Source organism: Mauremys reevesii, linkage group 27, assembly GCF_016161935.1.
Source record: "Mauremys reevesii isolate NIE-2019 linkage group 27, ASM1616193v1, whole genome shotgun sequence".
NCBI classification, from domain to species: Eukaryota; Metazoa; Chordata; order Testudines; family Geoemydidae; genus Mauremys; species Mauremys reevesii.
In genome coordinates, this window is record NC_052649.1 from 160,585 (window position 1) to 180,402 (window position 19,818).

Sequence of the window (19,818 nt, forward strand, 5' to 3'; positions counted from 1 at the left end):
CCTGTTTGCTCAGTGGGAGTTTCCCACACCCCCTTGGGTGGCCGTTAAAGAAAGCAGCCAGTGCCCAGCCTGCAGCCCTGTGAGTAGCTTTCTCTTTGGTGCACGGCCTGGCCCCTTTACAAAACTGGCACTAAGGGAAAACCTGAGAATTGCAGCAGCTGGAGGCGGTTGGTGCAGAGAAGGAGGCGCGGCAGCCATCTAGTGAGCGCCTGGGCCGCTATTGGTTTGCAAATGAGGCTTTAGATAAGGACACTCAGGGAACAATTTTCCTTGGGGGCCGTGGCAGTAAAACCTGAGGCGTGTGTCACCCCCGCACAAAGCAGGAGCTAGCAGGTTAGAAGCGGCGCAAACAGCCAAGCAGTCCCTGTCTCAGCTCAGGGTGCAGCAGCTGAATGCTGCTCAGGAGGAAATGCTCCAGGCTGTGCTGCAGGGGAGATTGGCTGGGGCTGGGTCTAATGAGAAGTCAGGCCCCAGGGCTGGCAAAGGGAAATTGCCCTGAGCCAGGTTCAATGTACAATAGTGATTTGCAGGGATAATCACACAGACTTAATCAACCAGCTGGGATGGGTGGTGCTCCCCAAGGGTGTTTCCGCTGTGGAGGATTTTCTTCTGCAGCCGTTTGTACGGTTCCAGTGGCATAAATGCCCCGAGACTTAGCCCAAAAAGGCAACGGTGACTCAAACAGCATCTCGAGGGCAGGAGGGGAGAGGCCAAAGGAGCAGAGGCCAGGGAGGAAAGTAGAAATGCTGCCAGCAGAGTTCAATAATCTGTCAGTACCAATAGAAGTAGCTGCAGGGGCATCAGCAGCTGTGATCAGTGGGCGTGTGGCCTGCTGGCGTCCCAGCTGTTGTTCTGACTGGCAGGGGGCTGGTAACCAGGTTTCTGGGCCTGCTAGGAGTCCTGGGTGTTCCCAGAAGGGGGTCGGGGGAAGAGCCAGGAGGCCAGAGCGGGAGAGGGAAGCCACCCGACCACGGAGGATGAGCCCTCGTCCTTGTCCCACAAAGGGGAGCTGCCCCTTTCCATGCCGCCTGGGCACCCCGGGATCCTTTCATTGGCCTGTTAACGCAGGCCTCCCGCCTGACTCCCCGTGCGGGGATGGATCTATCACCCGCCGCACTGCCTGAGCAGGGACCCCGGGGAGCTGCTGAGCCGGGAAGCATTCGCTGCGATCGCCCTGGCGGCTCGGGGCCGGATCCAAGCTTGGGTCGCCCCGGCCATGCAAAGCTGGCCAGCTTCTAGGCAGCTCCCCAGGAATGACACACCAGGCCCTGCACCAGCGCCCAGCCTGGCCCCAGGGGTGTGGGGTGTTTTGAGGGGAGCACGGGGACCAGCAGGAGTGGCCACAGATCCTGTCTGTTGGAAAGGCCCCTGGAGCCACGGTGCAGCGAGGTGTAGCTAGGACAGCCCTGGGGCTGCTCTGCCTTGCTCCCAGGCTCAGGTTAGTGAGAAGAGGGCAGAGCCCTAGAGTCCTGCTGGCCACAGCCCAGCTGGGCACCAGGAGCTGCCCCTCCAGCTTCTCTTCTCTCTGTCACCCGGCACACTGTGACATCAGGCCGGAACAGTGACATCAGGGAGCCAGCAGCGAGCTCCGGGCTGCACGTTCCTCTCACGAAGGGCACGGACCGGGACTGTCACAAGGCTCCTGCCCTGGTCCAGAGCCCCGACGGCCCAGGGCCCCTGCACGGAGCCAAAGCTGATGTCATTTTCACCATCTTGTGGCGGGTGAGTAGGCCTTGGGGCATCCGCCCAGCCCTGCCACACGGTTAGCACCAAACTCCGATAGTCTGCTTTCAGCCACCCGGCCTAAGGCAGCCTCTTGCTCAGGAGTGAGTGTGCCAGGCAAAGCAGCTCCAGGAAGGTAAGTTCGGGTCTCGCTCGTAAACCCAGGGTGAGTTTGGTGCTAAAGATTTACACGTGGACTTAGGTGGCAGGGCCTTGTCCGGTCTCCCATGGAGAGCTGAGGATCCGAGTTCAATCAGGAGTGAGGGGCCTGGGCAAAGGTGTGCGTGAGGACTCAGAACTGGAAAAGTTTGGGAGCAGCGGGTCAGGAGTGAGGGGCACTGGCAGAGCTGGGGGTGGGGAGCCCAGGGCAGGGCTAACGGGGGGCAGCAGGTCAGGATTGAGGGGCACCAGCAGAGCTGTATGTCGGGAGCCCAGGGCTGAGGTAGCAGGGGGCTGCGGGTCAGGATTGAGGGGCACCGGCAGAGCTGGGTGTGGTGAGCCCAGGGCTGGGGTAGCAGGGGGCTGCGGGTCAGGATTGAGGGGCACCGGCAGAGCTGGGTGTGGTGAGCCCAGGGCTGGGGTAGCAGGGGGCTGCGGGTCAGGATTGAGGGGCACTGGCAGAGCTGGGTGTGGGGAGCCCAGGGCCAGGCTAGCAGGGGGCTGTAGGTTGGGATTGAGGGGCACCGGCAGAGCTGGGTGTGGGGAGCCCAGGGCCAGGCTAGCAGGGGGCTGCGGATCAGGATTGAGGGGCACCGGCAGAGCTGGGGGTGGGGAGCCCAGGGCAGGGATAGCAGGGGGCTGCGGGTCAGGATTGAGGGGCACCGGCAGAGCTGGGGGTGGGGAGCCCAGGGCAGGGATAGCAGGGGGCTCCATCCCTCTAGCAAATATGAGCCCCCGATTGGCTGCCTGCCCCACTTGCCTGCTGCCTTGGCTTGAGCAGCCTGCTGCAGGCAGAGCTCTCGCCCCATCTCCCTCCCCTGGGCAGCCACTCTCACAGGCGGGAAGGGGGGTGCTAAAGAGCCCAGCAGCTCAGGGCAGCCCAGCCCCCTCCTGTGAGCAATGGGGTCAGGACGGTAGCTCTGCTCCCTGCCCTCCCTGCAACACCCAGCCTGGGAACTGGGGGGACGAGCCCCTGGAGCTGCCTCCCCCAGCCTGGAAGAGGAACCTCCCTGCAGCCCCTGGAGCTGGAGAGGGGTGTGAAGAGCCCCAGGGGGAGCAGTGGGGCTGAGCTGCTGGGCGCTGGGGGTGGGTTAGAAAATGTTGCCCATTATCCGTACAATTGGTTCAGGCTCCCTGTGAAGAACTCTGACCGCTGTGTGCTTACCCCCGTCCCAGCTGGGTACGTGCCACGGAACATAGATTTACAGCCAAGTAACAGCTGGGCCAGGACAGCTTGTCACACCCCCTGGGGGTGTTTATTACCACTCACAGTCATTCCTGAAGCTGGAGGACGCTTTTCAGAACGCCCCTCCTCAAGCCACACGGGAATCCAACCAAAGAAAAGTTTCCTCAACTTTAAAGCTCACTTGATAGACTCGGCTGGAGCCCCAAGATGCTACTGCAACGCAAACTAATCGCAGTAACCTCTGATCTAGCGCCTTTCATCTGTCAACCTCAATGTGCTTTACGCAGGGGGGGGCGGTATCATTGTCCCCATTGTACAGATGGGGAAACTGAGGCGCAAAGTGGGGCCCAGCATCACCCAGAAGCTATTGGCAAAGCTGGGCATGGAAACCAGATCTCCTGAGTGCCAGTCCAGTGCTGTATCCCCTAGGCCGCATGATCTCTGCAGGTGGCACCGCGCTGATTTAAGGGTCCCCCCTTGCAGAGCATTATGGCGTCAGGGCCTAAATGTATAAGGAGAAAGAGAAATGCAGGAGGGAAACGCAAGGAAATCCAGGAGGTGAGGTAGGAGGACACAGAGTTGTGACTTTTCCAGCTGGCCACTAGATGGAGCCCTTGCACCTCAAGTTCCCAGCTGCTGGGAGTCTTTACCTAGCAGGAGTTGGGGGCCCAGATTCTGGGGGGTGGATGGAGGCTTTTGCCACACTGCTGAGGGACGGGCTTCACGAAGAGGGTGACTTCCCTTTGCAGCCCTTCGGGAACCCGCGTCCTCGCTGCGTCAGGCCTGACTCGCAGAGCAAAGAGCCCCGAGTCGCCCCAACCCAGCAGCGCATGGGAATCGATGCGCTTCGCCCCCGGGCTGGCTGGGAACCAGCGTCCGAATTTGCGAGACTGGGACACTTTTTTTCCCCACCCCCGTCTCAAATCGGGACGAAAAGTCAAAGTCTGATGGCGAACCAGAAAACCGAGGCGTCGTTTTGGGTTGGGCCGATCGAAGCATTTTGGTTTTGATACGTTTGAAATGTTTTGTTCCAATTCTGACTTTTTTTTTTTTTAAACCTTTCTCCCGGTCTAATCGGCTTCGGTTTCTGAACAAAAAGTGGTCGCGAGCCAGAAATCCGGATTATTATTTTTTTTCACCTTCGGCCAATTTTTGAACCTTCTCCCTCCCCACCCCCAACATTTCTCAAGTCGGGAATTTCAGCAAACCCGGCTCTGTTTCTGTTTTGACAAACCACCATTTTTCAATGGAAAAACCGCTGGGTCGGAAAAATTCCTGCTCAGTTCTTGTTCGCCTCCCCAGGCGGCCGGGCCCTTCCAGACACATGGATCATGTCAATTCCCAGCTCCGCTGGCTTCCCAAACTGGGTGGTTTCTATACAGACGTCTCCATGCAGAAGGGGGAAATGCACGTTCTGGAGTTCTTACGGCAAGGTTGTAACGTGGATCTAAAACCTCAGCCTCTAGAAATCCAGGTGGTGGCCAGGTGACCACTTTCCCCATCTGTGGATCTGCCCCAGAGATCCCTGCCCCTGCTTGCAGTCAGACCCCTGCAACTGGCTGCCGGATCGTTTACTCCCCAGAGTAGTTCCTGCTGGAGCGAATAGCCTGCATGGCCTATACCAGGGAGTGAGTGTTCTCAGGGATGGACTAGTCCGTAGCTTCCAATATCTCTTCCTAGCGGGACAGAGAGTCCTGTGGCACCTAACAGACATATTGGAGCATGAGCTTTCCTGGTGAATACCCACTCTAAGGTGCCCCTTTTGTCACGTTATACAGCTCCAGACTAACGCCGCTACCCCTCTGATACTCTTCCCAGAGGGTTGAGGCAGGCATTTCCCACTGAAATGAATGGGAAACGTGCATCTAAATTCCTAGGCCGCTCTGAATCCCTCCGCTTCGGTCACCCACACATACACAGAGGAGTGCACTAGAGGGTGCGGGACAATTGCTGTATTGCAACCCTTCCTGTTTTCCCAACAATCCCCACCCACTTTGCATCATTAACCCGTGCTGGCCCAGCCCCTGCTCCCAGAGCTATTGTTTAACCCAGGCTGAAATTCCAGCTTGCTGGTGTCATTTTCTAGCTTGCTCCAAAAATCAATCCGTGGGCCCTGGGTGCTAAAGGCCATTGGCCTTCCCTGCATGTTCTAACAGGCTTGGTGTCAACCCTGCCAGGTTTCTGCCGGAGGAAAACCCTCGCCCCAATTCCCATCAGGCTGCTCCGGGAGGATTGCCAGATTTCAAGCAGAGGTGAGTCAATCCTCCTTGTCCCAAGCGGAAGGATGGAGCCAGGAGCGCTCTTAGGCAGAGACAGCTCCGGCCATAAGAGGGGACAGGTGTAATTAGCAAAGCAAGGACGGGACTCTGGCGATCAGACCCCCATCTGCGCTGGGACTGGAGAGAAGACAGGAGTGGATTGTAACAGCTCCAGAGAGGCAACCCTGGATACAGACAGACTCTCTGGCTCACAGCTCAGGGTCTCCCAAAGTCCTGGCCCCGGCTCAGCAGTCACAGAAGGGACTCTGGTTCCTGAAGCCCTTGGGCTAAGTGTGACCAGAGGAGTCCGAGCTCTGCACCTGGGGTTGCAAGTGGAAACCCACATCTGAGGCGCTGGGGTGTTCGGTGACCTGTGAGAAATGAAGGAGTTCTGCCGATTGCAATTAACAGAGATCTAAGCAGGGTCGTTAAATATGTAACTGCCATGCACTGGCCTCTGGGAGCGGGGGGGTGCGTGTGCACACACAAGCCACCACTGCCCCCTACAGGAGGGAATCAGAACAGCTCAGCTGTGAGCCATAGACTGCATCCTGCCGACAGCTAATGGAGAGTCGTAGGTGTCCATCCTATATAGCAGGCACGTGAGGGAGACAGGCTGAATCAGCTCCGGGGCAGGCTCAGCCTGATCTCCCCTGGGTGCGTGGATGATCAGGGTACCCCAGGGAGGCACGTCACTCTGGGCCTCACGGAGGCGGCTGTGTGTCGGGCTGACGTGGGAGTGCGGCTGGCCACGGTTAGGGGATGTTTGGTTCTTCCCCCTTTGCTCAGATTTAAAGGGGCCGAGGAGGAGATGGAGCTCCGGGAGCCGCCGGACCAGCAGACCCTGCCGCAGCCACCCCGCTCCTCCGTCGTGCAGGCTTGGCAGCAGAGCTCCAGCCATGGAGCAGCCGCGGGGAAGGCCGAGCCGCCGGTCTCCCCAGCTGCCGAGGCGTGGCGGCAGGCGAGAGGCTCTTGCCCGAAAGCAAAGTAAGCGAGAACAGCGCGGGGCGCCTCGCGGCCTAGCTCCGTCCCTTTGGGGGTCTGGAGTCGTGCCCTTTCTCTTGCACCCAGCCTCAGTGACATGTGGCTGCCAGCAGCCGAGCCCCCCGGCATGGGGAGGCGTGTGTCCGTCGGACCCTAATGTTAAACTCCAGGCCTGGGAGGGGAATAGCCAGACACTTCCTTCCGCTGAAGCCAGTGGGGCTTTCCCCTCCTTGAGGCCTGGCGGCCCTGAGCAGAGGTAACTGGGCTTCCCTCCCCGCCTTTGGGTCTCCCACACGCTGGCAGGCTGACGCCGGCTCACTGGGGCTGTGGTGGCCGTTCTCTCCGGGGATATGCAGCGAGCCGGGCCTGCATCCGCACAACCGTCCCAGCCACCCATGGGGAGGGAACCGGGGGACCCCGAATGCCGGATCTACATCGCTCAGCTGCGACTCTCGCAGCATCTAGTGACTGTCAATCAGTCTGACCTCCCGAGTCGGCCATCGCTTAGCTCTGGGTGATCCCGTTGGCTTCGCCCCAGAGTGAGTCAGAGGGCTTGGGTTTCTGCCCTGCGTGACAGTCCACGCCTTGCACCTGGAGGAACGTGCGTTCTCCTGGCCAGGGCGGGCAATGGCTCACTGATGTTCAGGTCCAGAGCAGGATCCCTCGTGAAGTTTTCCCACCGTTCAGGCTCTTTAGAGTTGGGTTGTGGTTCGGCCTGTTGTAGAGACAGTCCCAAGCCAGGATCTGGTAGCTCAGCTGGGACCCAAACTTGCCCGAGGTTTGGCAAGGCCAGATCCAGCATCCCTGCTTGGGCCCCGCTCGGGTAAAAAGCAGCCAGCTTGAAAAACAAGGAGACACAGAGAGGCAGAAAATAATGCCCAGGCCCTAATCCCTGGGAGTTTCTTGGTAATTCAGGCAAGATTCTGCGCCGGTGTCGCCAGTGAGGCACGTGAGATACAGGAAGCGGGTACCAAAGGCAGATAAAGCGACTGAGGTGAGAACCGTCCCGGCTGGTCCACGAGTGCACAGTGCACACAAACACACGCCTGCACGTACACAGACGGTGACGCAGGGGCACGCGACGGCAATGCACGCACGCACATGCAGACATACCGACCTGCTCACGTCAACGTGCACGCACAAACTGCCGTGAGCACACACAACACCTCTGCTCCCGTGTGTATGCAGGCACGCCCGTGCACGCACAGATAGGCATTCATAGAATCATAGCATCTCAGGGTTGGAAGGGACCTCAGGAGGTTCTAGTCCAACCCCCTGCTCAGAACAGGACCAATCCCCAACTAAATCATCCCAGCCAGGGCTTTGTCAAGCCTGACCTTAAAAACCTCTAAGGAAGGAGATTCCACCACCTCCCTAGGGAACCCATTCCAGTGCTTCACCAGCCTCCTAGTGAAATAGTGTTTCCTAATATCCAACCTAGACCTCCCCCACTGCAACTTGAGACCATTGCTCCTTGTTCTGTCATTTCCCACCACTGAGAACTGTCTAGATCCATCCTCTTTGGAACCCCCTTTCAGGTAGTTGAAAGCAGCTATCAAATCCCCCCTCATTCTTCTCTTCTGCAGACTAAACAATCCCAGTTCCCTCAGCCTCTCCTCATAAGTCATGTGCTCCAGCCCCCTAATCATTTTTGTTGCCCTCTGCTGGACTCTCTCCAATTTATCCACATCCTTCTTGTAGTGTGGGGCCCAAAACTGGACACAGTACTCCAAATGAGGCCTCACCAGTGCTGAATAGAGGGGAATGATCACATCCCTCGATCTGCTGGCAATGCCCCTACTTATACAACCCAAAATGCCGTTAGCCTTCTTGGCAACACGGGCACACTGTTGACTCATATCCAGCTTCTTGTCCACTGTAACCCCTAGGTCCTTTTCTGCAGAACTGCTGCCCAGCCATTCGGTCCCTAGTCTGTAGCAGTGCATGGGATTCTTCCGTCCTAAGTGCAGGACTCTGCACTTGTCCTTGTTGAACCTCATCAGGTTTCTTTTGGCCCAGTCCTCCCCCAGGTGTGCATACATGGTGAACGTGGCCCCCAAAAGGCTGGAAATGAGTTTCCCTCACGGTGCTCAGGGGTCCCACCCTGCTCATGTTGCTTCCCCCTTTGTCTTCCCCACCTCCCCCATCACCACAGCCCTTGGCTACATGCTGGTTTTGTACCCGGATCACTATGGCAGGTGGGGGGGATTTTCTTTGCTGATATCCTTGTACCAGTACAAGCCCTTGTGTGGATGCAGTTGTCCTGGTGAACGGGGGCCTTGTACTGGTGAACGGGGGCCTTGTACTATGCAGGCTGCTGGCCTGTCCCTATGGCCCATGATGGGCTCCCTGCCACACCCAGAGTCTATTTCCAGTTTTATTCTCCAAACACGCGGTTCTCGGGGGCTTTTCCCTTTTGCCCCGTCAGTTCGTGCTACCCTCCTCCTGAACCTCCCCCAGACCGTCGGCCTGGACGTTACCCTTCTCCGGGGCCTGCCAGAGGAGCCAGCTGCCCTTCTGCAGCCGCTCCTGCTAACAGAGCCTTCTCACCTCTGGGAGGGCAGCCCAGGGCCCTTTCCCAGCCCGGCGTGAAGCACGGAACCAGGCCAGCCCATGGGGCCAGCTGGGAGGGTAGCCGGTCCGTCAAAGACAAGGCTGGGCCTGACTCCCCTTAAAGGGCCATGCTGGTCTAGCTTATTCCCCCATTAGCTATCCTGGTCCGGGGCAGTTTTCCCCTTTACGCTGGGGTCACAGGTCCAGCCACTCCCCAGGGAAGCTGCTCCGGGCCAGGGGCCTCTGCATGAGCTGCTGACCAGGGCAGAGCCTCTGTTCTTGGCCCCAGATCAGCCCCTCCTTTGAGACGATGCTGAAGCAGCGAGCCGCGAGCCGGAGGAAGAAGAAAAGCGAGGACCAGGGGTATGGCCGGACTCGGCCGCGGAGGAGCACGGCCGCCTCGCCCAGCTATCCCAAGCAGCGCGTCTCCCAGGCGCCCAGGTACCGACCGGCAGGCGTCCGGCGTCCCTCCTGGAGCAGGAGACGCTCGCTCCCTCTCTGTGCCCGGCGAGAAGCGTCTCTGGCCGGCCCGCGGCCTGTTCCTCAGTGCCTGGGCGGGCTGAGCCGTGTGAGGTCGCGGGGTGGCCCGGGGAAATGAGAGGGGGCCCAAAGGCCAGCAATCAGCCGGCTCAGATGCCGTGGTACTGGGGGGCAGAGTCAGAGAGAGCTCCCCCGGACGTTTGCTGGCCTCTCTGCGCTGTGGGGCTTGGTCCTGCCCCCATGCAGTGGGAAAACGCCCAGCGGTGCAGAGTGGGAACCCTGCATTGGCGAGTCTCCGTCCCGCTGGATATCCACATATCTCCCTGCTCCCGGCCCTGTGTGGGGCCGTCTAGGGTGGGCCGTGGAGCAGGAATTCCTGGCGGCCTCCTTCCCGCCCGATCCCTTTGGCAGCAATCACCGCTGGCAGAGCACGGAGCGGGGCGGCTCAGCGTGATACTGCTGCCTGTGGTGCGTGTGTCCCCGCCCGGCTGGGAGCCTTTCGCAGTGACAAGGGGGTCTGAGATCTGCGTCCCCGGGGCCATTTGTGGTCAGCGACCCGGCCCAGTGCCGAGACTCTGTGTGCGTCTGCTTCGTTGGCAGGAGGAGTAAAGTCTTAAACAATCTCTACATGAATCTGTACGAGGAGGTGGGGGAAGACGAGCCCTGGGCTGTGCAGAGAGTTGAAGGTAACCCGGACTCGCGTGCACCCCCTCACACCCTGGAAATTGAATCAGCTCAGAGAGGCCGGTGGCAGCTGGTGGGAAATGATTTCTTTGGTCCTCCCACCAAAAAAAAAAAAAATATTGGGTGGAAATGAATTTTTTTTTTCATGTGTGGTGAAATCTTTCAGGTGTTTGTTAAAAAACTAAATTTTTGTGGGGGGTGGAGAGGGCAGGAGGGTTGGGGGGAGGGTTTCACCATTTTAAATAATAACAGCTCTGTGTCCCCTGTTCACAGGCTGTCCGTGCACTCAGACATGCTCAGGAAGATGACGTGAATCATGTCTGAGTTTCTGAGGGGCGGGGTAACTGGGAACAGTAAATGCTTTAAGAAAAACCCACGATTTTTGGAAGGGCTGGTTCACTCTAGCTGCGGAGGCCGGGTGGCCTAGGACGTGGAGGCCTGGGTTCTGTTCTCTGGTCTGCTGGGTGACTTGAGCAAGCCACTTCCCTGCTCGGTGCCTCAGTTTCCCCATCTATCAAACGGGACTAATGGCACCTTTGTAAAGCTCTGGGAGACGGACAGAGGAAAAGCCAGCCAGCCCTAGGCAAGCAGCAGGGATTAGCTGGTGGGGGGTCAGGAGGAGACTTTACCTGGGGACAGGTATCCACAGCTTCCTGCTGCAGGGGGTCTTACCTTCCTCCGAAGCAGCTGGCACTGGCCATTGTGGGGGGCAGGATTCCGGGCTAACTGGACCTTGGGTCTGACCCAGTCTGGCCACTCCTGTGCTCCTAAAAGGGCTGAATTGAAGTAAACTACAGACAACAAAGAGATGGAGGTTTCCTGCTCCCTGTGTTTTCTTGGGTTCGGTCAGGCTGTTCACAGGGCCGCAGGCTGGTCTTCACTGCAGAATTAGCTTGGGCTGTAACTCAGGTGTTGCCTCTCGCCTGACTCCTGTCCACACACACAGACCCTTACCTGGCCTGCGGACTGGTGGGCTTGGCCCATCGCGGGGGCAGGGACAGGCACCGCTGGATTTAGCACCACTCGTCAGCAGCTACCACGACCGCTTTAGGCAGCGCGAATGTTATTTCTCAGTGTGGCCGCTGCCACTCGAGCCACAGGAGCGAACGCGAGTGGCGGGAACTTGTGGTGACTCTGCAGTGAAGACAGCCCTGGTGCCGCGGGCTGGGGCCCCGGGGGGTTTGCTTGTCTCCACAGCAGTCTGAATCATCGCTCACAAGCAAAGATTTCCCTCTCGCTCCTCCCCATTGGCTTTTCCAAGCAGCCCCTGGGTTCTGGTATGAACAGTCTGTGTGCATGCTGCCGGCAGGGCCGGCTCCAGGCACCAGCATCCCAAGCAGGTGCTTGGGGCGGCATTCTGCAAGGGGCAGCAGTCCATGTGTGTTTGCCCCCCAGCAGCGCGCCGAATTGCCACCGTGGACGGCGGGGGCAGTCCGTGTGCCGTTAGGGCGGCTCGTGCGTTTCCGCAGCGGCGGCAATTTGGCGGCAGCTTCTACGTTCAGCTGTCCGCGGTGGCAAGTCGGCGGCTTCTGTCTTCCGGCTGAAGACAGAAGCTGCCCTCGAATTGCTGCTGCTGCGGAAACGCGCGTGCCGCCCTAACGGCACACGGACTGCCCCCGCCGTCCGCGGCGGCAATTTGGCGCGCTGCTTGGGGCGGCGAAAACACTAGAGCCAGCCCTGGCTGCTGGGAAGGCTTTTGGCATTGCAGTGGGTCTGAGTCCACTGCAATCAGCAGCACGAGTCTGTGTTCACCCTGGCTGATGAGATCAGGAGCTGATTCTGCGTTGCATGTGGTGGGACCCACGCTAACCCCATGGGCTGTTTGTCCCCATTTGGTGGCTAGAAGCTTATGAGGCAGCTACATTCAGTGGCTAACGATGGTTAGTGAGTTAGCTCAGTGAGTCAGCAGAGGCACCGGCTTTCGTATCAAAGGGCCCAGAGAGCTCCCTGCAGGACCGTGCTTCGTGCCCTCGCTCACACCCGGGGGAGGAATGTGACCGGTCAGATCTGGTGGCCTCGTGCACCCGCTGGGCCGGAGGGAATCGGTTCCCAGAATCTGGTCTGGAACTTCGAGGTGTTGCGTTAATTATCCCTGCTGGTGGCCCGGGTTGTAGCCTCCTTGGCAAGGCACCTCAGTCCATGGCCTGCCCCTCTCATTACCAGGCCCCTGGGAGCAGATTCTGCGTCCCCGGGGCTAGCTCCAGAGCAGGAAGGTGCCCCCTGCCCCTGGTGCGTACCCTGACCCGCTGTCCCCCGGCTTGCCTGCTCTAGGATTGCCGAAAGCCTGCTTCATCTTCAGCGCCATCCGAAACGGGAGAATTCACGTCAACGACCTGCTCCTCACCCTCCACACGCTGGGCATCCTCGTGACCAGCACAGAGATGCGGAAGGTGCTGAAGACCATCGACATCGAGGGTGAGTGGCCCCGCTCGGCGTCCCGCTGGCTTTTCCCAGCCCCTCCCCCTCTGACCCGCTCTCCTCTGTTGCAGAAAACGGGAACCTGAGCTTCACCGATTTCCTGGAAGCTCTGGATGAGACCTCGCCCTTTGCCCAGACTGAGGGTGAGTGAGGGGAAAGGAGGAGGAGACAGGGAGGCCGGAGGTAGAGCAGTGGGAGTCGGACAGAGCATTGCATTGCTTCTCTGTAATTCTCCATCCATCCACCACAATAACCTAGCTCAATTTCATTGATTTTTTTCCCCCCCAATACACCTAGTTGTATTTCCTAGAGTAATCTGAACACTGCACGAGGCCTGGACCTCATTAGGGTGAGAATACAGTCGATAGCAGCTGGAGTCTACCCTGGTCTCTGCGCCAGGGTCCTGGGTGATGTTTCTCTAGTTGCAAAGAGACTTGCAAATCAGCCGACCCAAATGAGGAAGAACTTGAGTTGACCTTGAAGGTCCCATGAAAGAAACACACTGTGATTATATGCGTGTGCCTGCGCACGCGTGAGTGCGTACGTGGCCCTTCCCCCAGTCTGCATCGAAATTCAAATGCACAGTATGTGAAAATAAAACCCCTCTGGTACGTAACTAGACTAGATCTGGGCAGCTACTGGATTTGTCATTTTGCGGAACATCCATGATTTTGCAATTTTGTTTCCATTCGGAAACAAGAACAAGAACAAAAGTGCTCAACATTTCCCGTGCAACGAAATTCTGGAAAAGAAAAATCCATTTCAGGCCGATCGAAAAGTTTTGTTTTGCAAAAATGGAAATGGTTGGTTCTGATTCTGATTTGGATTTAATGGGGACATATATAATATCATTTAAAAGGGGAACCAAAAAGTTTTATTGGAGCAGGAGATCAAGCCGCTCCATCCCCAAAGGAAGCAGAGACACATGTGTTCAGATTTTCTTTCTAAATCAAATCATGTCAAAATAGACACATGTCCCCAAACCATTAGGCTTTCGACGGCTCGGCATTTTCCATTCTGACCTGCCCCAAACGAGCCACACCACAGCAAGCTCCTCAGAAAGAGGAGTTACTGGTGGTTGGGTCCTGCTCCTGCAGCGTCTTCCTGGACCTCTCTGAGGCTCAGTGACCTGCTGTTGTTCCCTGCATCACCTGCAGCCTTCCAGAACACCTACCAAGCCTTCAGCAAGATGAGGACAGGCCTGATCGCCGTCGACGACCTGCAGCCTGCTCTGATCAGCCTGGGCGTTGGGTTAAGCCTTGAGACGCTGCAGGAGGCGCTGAAACACGTTCACGTGAACAGTGAGTCTCTCACCTGCTGGTGTGTGGACATGGGTCCCCGTGTGGAAGAACGTGTGATCCCTTCAAAGTCAAATGCCAGTGCCTAGGGCCAGATCCTGCCTTGGGCTGGAAGAGCATTTGGCCTCCTGACCCCGTGCAGGTAGCAAAGCAAGTTCTCCCCTTAGTGCTCCCGACAGGTCCTGCTGCCATGATCCCCAGTGCTGCCTGCTAGAGGGGTGAGCGAGACATGTGCACTGCAGCTGGAATCAGGCATGGTTCCTGTTCCAGGGAGCAGTCACACGCTGCATGGGCCGGGTGGCTTTCACAGCCCCATTGCAGAGGCAGAGAATCCCAACGCACACGGAGTCGCTAGGCGGCTGCTGGAAGGAGACAGCGTTACAGGGCTAAATCCTGACCCGGTTTACACCAGTGCAAACTGGGAACGACTCCACTGAAATCCATGGTCTGAAGCCAGCATAAGCGAGAAGAGAAGCAGATGCATTAAGTCCTCTGTGTGTAGGAGGCTCTGGGGTGGGAGGGAGATGCCCCTTCTCCTTTCCAGCGGCTGATGGGACTGGAAGTAACCTCCAGAGGACAGAATCTTGGCCCTCTCTGCTCCCAGCAGATGTGGCTGGGGAGGAGCCAGAGTCCAGTGCTTAACGCGATCTGAAAAAATTGTGTGTGGCTGGAGGGGGGCTCTGTCATAATCTGGGAGCAGCAGGTGTGGTAAGACAGTGCCTGACGGGCATCCCTCAGCCACCCAGCTCGGGTTTTCGTTTTTGTGAGTATATGTTTTTGGCAGGGTCTGTGACCCCTTGTGTCCTCCCCACATACCACCTGGAGCACTGGCAGAGCTCCCCACCCAACCCGGGTATGGCTCCTGGACCTCATTTGCAATCTTTTCTAAGAGCCGCTGGCTGGTAGGCGCCTGGTAAATGTGCCACATCCGGCCTAGCCATTTGCCTTTCACTCCTGCCCTGGGTTTCTCTGTTGCTTGTACCCCTGTATACCACCCAGCCCATGCTCTCGGACCCTCCCCACCCCGTATACCACCCAGCCCATGCTCTCGGACCCCCCGCCCCCCGTATACCACCCCGCCCATGCTCTCAGAGCCCCCCCCGCCCCCGTATACCACTCAGCCCATGCTCTCAGAGCTAGCCGTTACTGTAGCCTCCCAGGCGGGAGGTGAAGGGGGCCCTCATGCAGAGATCCCTGCTCCAAGCCTGGCCGGCTCTTTTCCTTGCAGAGGACAGGCAGCTGAACATCTCGGACTTCCTGACGGCCATGAGCGACCTCGAGCATCACTACGAGGATGTGGGTGAGTGAGAGGCCCAGGCTGGCCCAACCCTGGAGCACCGGATATGGTGGCCGCCTCCTTGAGGCTTGAACCAGGGACCGCCTGAGCTGCTACAGGTTGAGCTGTCAAGCTCAGAGCTGTCATCGACTCACGTCGTCCGTGGATCTGGAACAGAGAGGGACCGGGGCGTCGCACGGACCGGGATGTCGCACAGAGTCTAAGTCCCGGGGAGGCCAACTGGCCCTGGCTGCGGGTGTCCAACCTGGGCCCAGATGCACCCAACCCAGGCACCAATTTTCTGCCGCAGCCCGTGGCTCGATGCACCTTTTCACAAGGTTTCGGTGCAGACCCGAGCGAGGCTCCTTGGCTGTCCCTCAGCAGCTCAGGCTCAAAGCAGTTGCCTGCCTGTGCCCCTGTAGAGTGACCGTGACCCCCGTTCGGACCCCGCGCTGCCTGGATTTCACACCAGCCCCTTGGTTTTCTTTTCTTGCCAGCCCTACTCCATTGCACCCCCCGTATGCTCCTGGGTCGGGTCTTAAACTCCCTCCCTGCCAGTCCCCAACCAAGGCCTCCCCTCCCCCACAAAGACCCAGTGGGACGGGAGAACGCCATCCTCCAGTCAGCAGGCTGTCCGGTATTTTGACTCCCGTCCCACAGCCTCCAGGAGCCGGGTCTGGGCTGTGGGTGGGCCCACCTATTGTTGTGGGGTCCCTTCAAGCAGCTAGGCCTTAAGCAATGTCCTCCCTTTGCCCGTGATGCAGATGGACTCACGTGAGTGCCCCTGCCCTGTATCTCCGCAGAATCCCTGGCTCTTTACGACACTTTGAAGCCCAGGAAGCCTGGGCGTGCATTTGACTTTGATGCAAAGCCCAGAGTTAGAAGAAGGACGCGGTTGTCCTTTGACGTCAAGTACCTGCAGAAAGCTGACGCACCTCAGCCGGATTCCTCTTTAGCTCGTCATCAGAAACCATCCAAGGCTGGTAAACAATCTTCATCCCCGCGACCAAGGTTCCTTTCCTTCCAAGAAAAGCTCCCAACTAGATTTGATGTGGAAGACAGGCTGGAGGAATCGCCTAGAACCACCAAGAGGCGTTTGACCCAACAGAAGCCTGCTTGGAGCACTAGTATTGAGGAAGACCTAGAGGAACCTCTGGAAGAAGTGGAGAGCCCTTTCGGCCAGGAGAGGATCCAGAAGTCACAGCAATTCACTGCAGCCAGGGGTGAGCCGTTCAGCACGCGTGCCCTGGTAGAGCACAGGTGGGCAGTACGGCATGCACAAGCGTGTCCACGTGCATGGCTGGTGTCCGCTTGTGCGTCTGAATGAGAAACGAAGTCGGCTCATTCAGAAACAAAAATATTGCATGTGAGCCCAAAGTAGCCAGCTGGTTGGCTTGGAGGAAGAATTGCCTAGTGGTTAGGGCATAGCGTGGGAGTCAGGGCTTCTGGGAACCATTCCCAGCTCTGCTATGGCCTTGCTGCGGGAAGTTGGGCCAGGAACCACCCCAGCTGCCCTGGTAAAGGTCGTGCACTTTTTGCTTGGCTAGGAGCAATGTTTGTTTATTTACAAATTGTGCCCAGCTGGGCAAAACTTATAGGCAGACAGGGAAGAGGCCGGTAAGGAATTGGCACCTTCCCGGTGGCCTGTGCTTGGAACAGCGCATCCCAGGCAGTTCACCTCTGGAGTTAGTGCGGGAAACACCTGCTGGATTGGCTCATCCGTCTCTCTGCCAGGGCCTGCTTCCAGCCCCAGTCCTGGATAGGGACCCCGGTGTGCTAGGGGCTGTACAAACACAGTCCAAACAGCTGGCCCCTGCCCCACAGAGCTTCCAATCCAACTCCATCGCCGAGTCCGTTTGCCGCTCAATCCGATCCCCACGTATACCCTTCCTGGGCTGGTATGTGGCTATTGGAACAGGCGCCTTCTCCTGGCTTCGTGCCAGCGGGAGAGGGACTTTCGGGGCAGGGGGCAGAATGCGTTCTGCCCAGCATGCCTTGGTCGCGTCTAATTCTACGCACAGTCGCTTCGGCCGCGTTCCGGCTGGGAGGGAGCCACCGCACGTCTTCCCGGAACTGACCTGTTCTTTATTCCGCAGGGCCAGCGGGGACAGCTTCTGCTGCTGGCAAGTGTGTCAGCGATTATGAAGGTAACTGAAGGAGCAAAGGCGGAGAGAATTTGCATGTATCTGATCTAAATCTTGGGGAGAGGGCGGGAGGGAATCCTTTAAAGGGGCCTCAGCCCAGCCTGCACCCACTAGAAGGTTCATTTCAGACACGCTGGCTAGTTAATGGCAATATCTAACCGCTAGGTGGCAGTGTTGCCTGGGATAGAGCGCTGGACTGGGCCATGGGTGACCTGACTTCTATTCCCAGTCTGCCACTGGCCTGCTGGATGACCTGGGGCAAGTCACTTCCCCGCTCTGTGCCTCGGTTTCCCCATCAGTACAATGAGGATCATGCGACCTCCTTTGTCAAGTACTTTGGGATCGACTGGTCCCTTCTGACCTTTGAGTCTATGAGACTGCTGAGCTCCGTGCGTGGGCCCAGTAAAGCCGCTAGATGGCTCCACTCTGGCATCTGCCTATGGAGGTAGGAGGTTCAGACCTGAGCGCCTGCAACTCAGCAGAGGATCTGGCCTAATCTCCCTACACATACCTCCATACCCCCATCTAGCTACCGTCAGTATTTAGGTGACCGGAGTATCTGAGCCCTTCTCTGTGATGGAGGGCAGGCCTGGTACCCTGTTGTACAGAGGGGGATCTCAGGCCAAGAGAAGCTAGGGGGCTAGTCCGAGGTCACGCTGGGAGTCTGAAGCAGAGCACAGAACTGAGCTGAGGTCTCCTGAGTCCCATTGACCACCTCACCTCTCCTCTCAGTGGGCATCGGCTTTGTGATTTCTCCAGGACTCCTCTTTCGCTAGAGGTTTGACAAGTCCAAGGTGGCCTCGCAATCCTAGCGTATGTCTACGCTGCAATGCAAGCCCAGGGTTTGAACTCAGACTCAAGCCTGACTCCCTTCCGTCTACACACAAATTGCGCTAACCCAAGGTCTGGGAGTGGAGGAGCCAAGCCTGAGTCAAGCCCTCTTGCTTTGCAATGTAGACTCGTGCTCTGGGAGTCCGCCAAAAAATATCCCACAATCCCAGGAGCCAACGTACCAGCTGAACAGTCAAGTTTGGTGGACAGTCACGTTTTCCCTCCTTGCACCTGGAACAAAGGGCTAGAGCGTCTTGGGAGGGCGCTAGGAAGTCTGGGATATGGGTGGACTTGGGCCTGCATAATGCAGTGCAGTCATTGGAGCCCCAGGGTTCAATCATTCCTAACCTGGGGTTACAAGCCAGTGCAGATGCTCAAACTTTTTTTCTGGGGACCCAGTTGAAGAAAATGGTTGATGCCCGCGACCCAACGGAGCTGGGGATGAGGGGCTTGGGGTATGGGAAGGGCTCAGGGCTGGGGCAGGGGGTTGGGGTACGGGAGGGGGTCAGGGCTCTGGGCTGGGGATGAGGGTTTGGGGTACAGGAAGGGCTCTGGATTTGGGGGGGCTCAGGGCTGGGCCAGACGGTTGGGGCTGGGAATGAGTGGTTCAGGGTTTGGGGGGGGGGGGCTCAGGGCTGAGGCAGGGGATTGGGGCAAGGTTAATGGCTGAGACTTATCGGAAGCACCCAGCTGCAGGTCTGGCTCCTAGGCAGAGATGTGCAAGCACTGCCCCCACCAGTTCCCATTGGCCGGTTCCCAGCCAATGGGAGTGCGGAGCGGGTGCTCGGGGTGGGGTCAGCGCACGGAGCCCTGTGGCCCCTCTGCCTAGGAGCCGGACCTGCTGCTGGCTGCTTCCAGGGCGCAGCGCGGTGTCGGAAAAGGTAGGCACTAGCCTGTCTTAGCCGGACAGCACCGCCGACGGGACTTTTAATGTCCTGGTTGGTGGTGTTGACCAGAGCAAGGCGACCCAGTGCCTTACATACCACGACCCAGTAGTGGCTTGTGACCCACGGATTGAAAAATAGGGCAATGAACTGAGGGCCTGCACACTCGAGTTCTACTGACCCTGGGCTTACATAGCAGTGTAGCCAGACCCGTAGATTTAAAGGCCGGGAGGAGCCATGCTGGTCCGCTAGTCTGGCCCCCTGCAAAACACAGGCCAGAGAATCCACAGCCACGTCTCTGCCCTGGCTCGGGGGCGATGGAGAGCGCCCAGAGTGTTCCAAGGGAGAGTGGTCACTATGGCTGAGAACAGAATGCTGGGCTGTCACATGGAATGCGGCTCCCCCCGCGCCCGGCGCCAGCAGCAGGCTCAGGGTCCCGGGCGCTCCCCTCTGATGGCAGCGAGCCGGCCAGCAGCTCAGGATGGACGCGGCTCAGGAGAAGCGTGGAGGGGCACGAAAGCGGCGCGGCGCAGCAGCCACAAAGAAGAAACGGTCGTGAGGGTGATAGGGAGCCCGATTGGCAGGACTCCTAAACTTCAGGGTGAGAAGGCCCTGCCCAGCCTGGCTCTTGGGACTCTTGATTTAAAAACTTGTGAGAGAACCCAGGGGAGGAGAGTCAAAGGTGTCTCTTGGGTACGTCTCTGGCTCTCTTACCATAGTATCTGCCGCTCTTTTAACGTGTTTCTGCCGCCCTGCGTGATTAGCCCCGTTTTATGGACGGGGAGCTGGGGCACACGGAGACTAGGGGACGTGTCTGAGGTCACACAGCAAGCCCGTAACAGAGCCAGCAATTGTACTGGGGTCTCTTAAGTTCCAGGCAAGCTGCCTAGCCACGGGTCATCCTTCCTCGGTCACTTCTTCTGCCAGGACTTGAACCCGAG

General features: G+C 58.3%; 1 protein-coding gene across 1 annotated transcript in view; it reads left to right on the top strand.

Moving 5' to 3' along the window:
- Positions 1 to 1,581: 1,581 nt before the first annotated feature.
- LOC120392172 (EF-hand calcium-binding domain-containing protein 13-like) overlaps positions 1,582 to 19,818 on the top strand; it is a 37,690-nt gene continuing 19,453 nt past the window's right edge. Inside the window, exons 1-12 of the mRNA XM_039516743.1 lie at positions 1,582 to 1,722; positions 5,245 to 5,319; positions 6,115 to 6,312; positions 7,225 to 7,303; positions 9,152 to 9,303; positions 9,943 to 10,028; positions 12,298 to 12,441; positions 12,516 to 12,587; positions 13,602 to 13,745; positions 14,971 to 15,042; positions 15,822 to 16,241; positions 17,115 to 17,165. Coding sequence (XP_039372677.1) covers positions 1,697 to 1,722; positions 5,245 to 5,319; positions 6,115 to 6,312; positions 7,225 to 7,303; positions 9,152 to 9,303; positions 9,943 to 10,028; positions 12,298 to 12,441; positions 12,516 to 12,587; positions 13,602 to 13,745; positions 14,971 to 15,042; positions 15,822 to 16,241; positions 17,115 to 17,165 — 1,519 coding nt within the window. The 5' untranslated portion in view covers positions 1,582 to 1,696. The remainder of the gene's footprint in view (positions 1,723 to 5,244; positions 5,320 to 6,114; positions 6,313 to 7,224; positions 7,304 to 9,151; positions 9,304 to 9,942; positions 10,029 to 12,297; positions 12,442 to 12,515; positions 12,588 to 13,601; positions 13,746 to 14,970; positions 15,043 to 15,821; positions 16,242 to 17,114; positions 17,166 to 19,818) is intronic.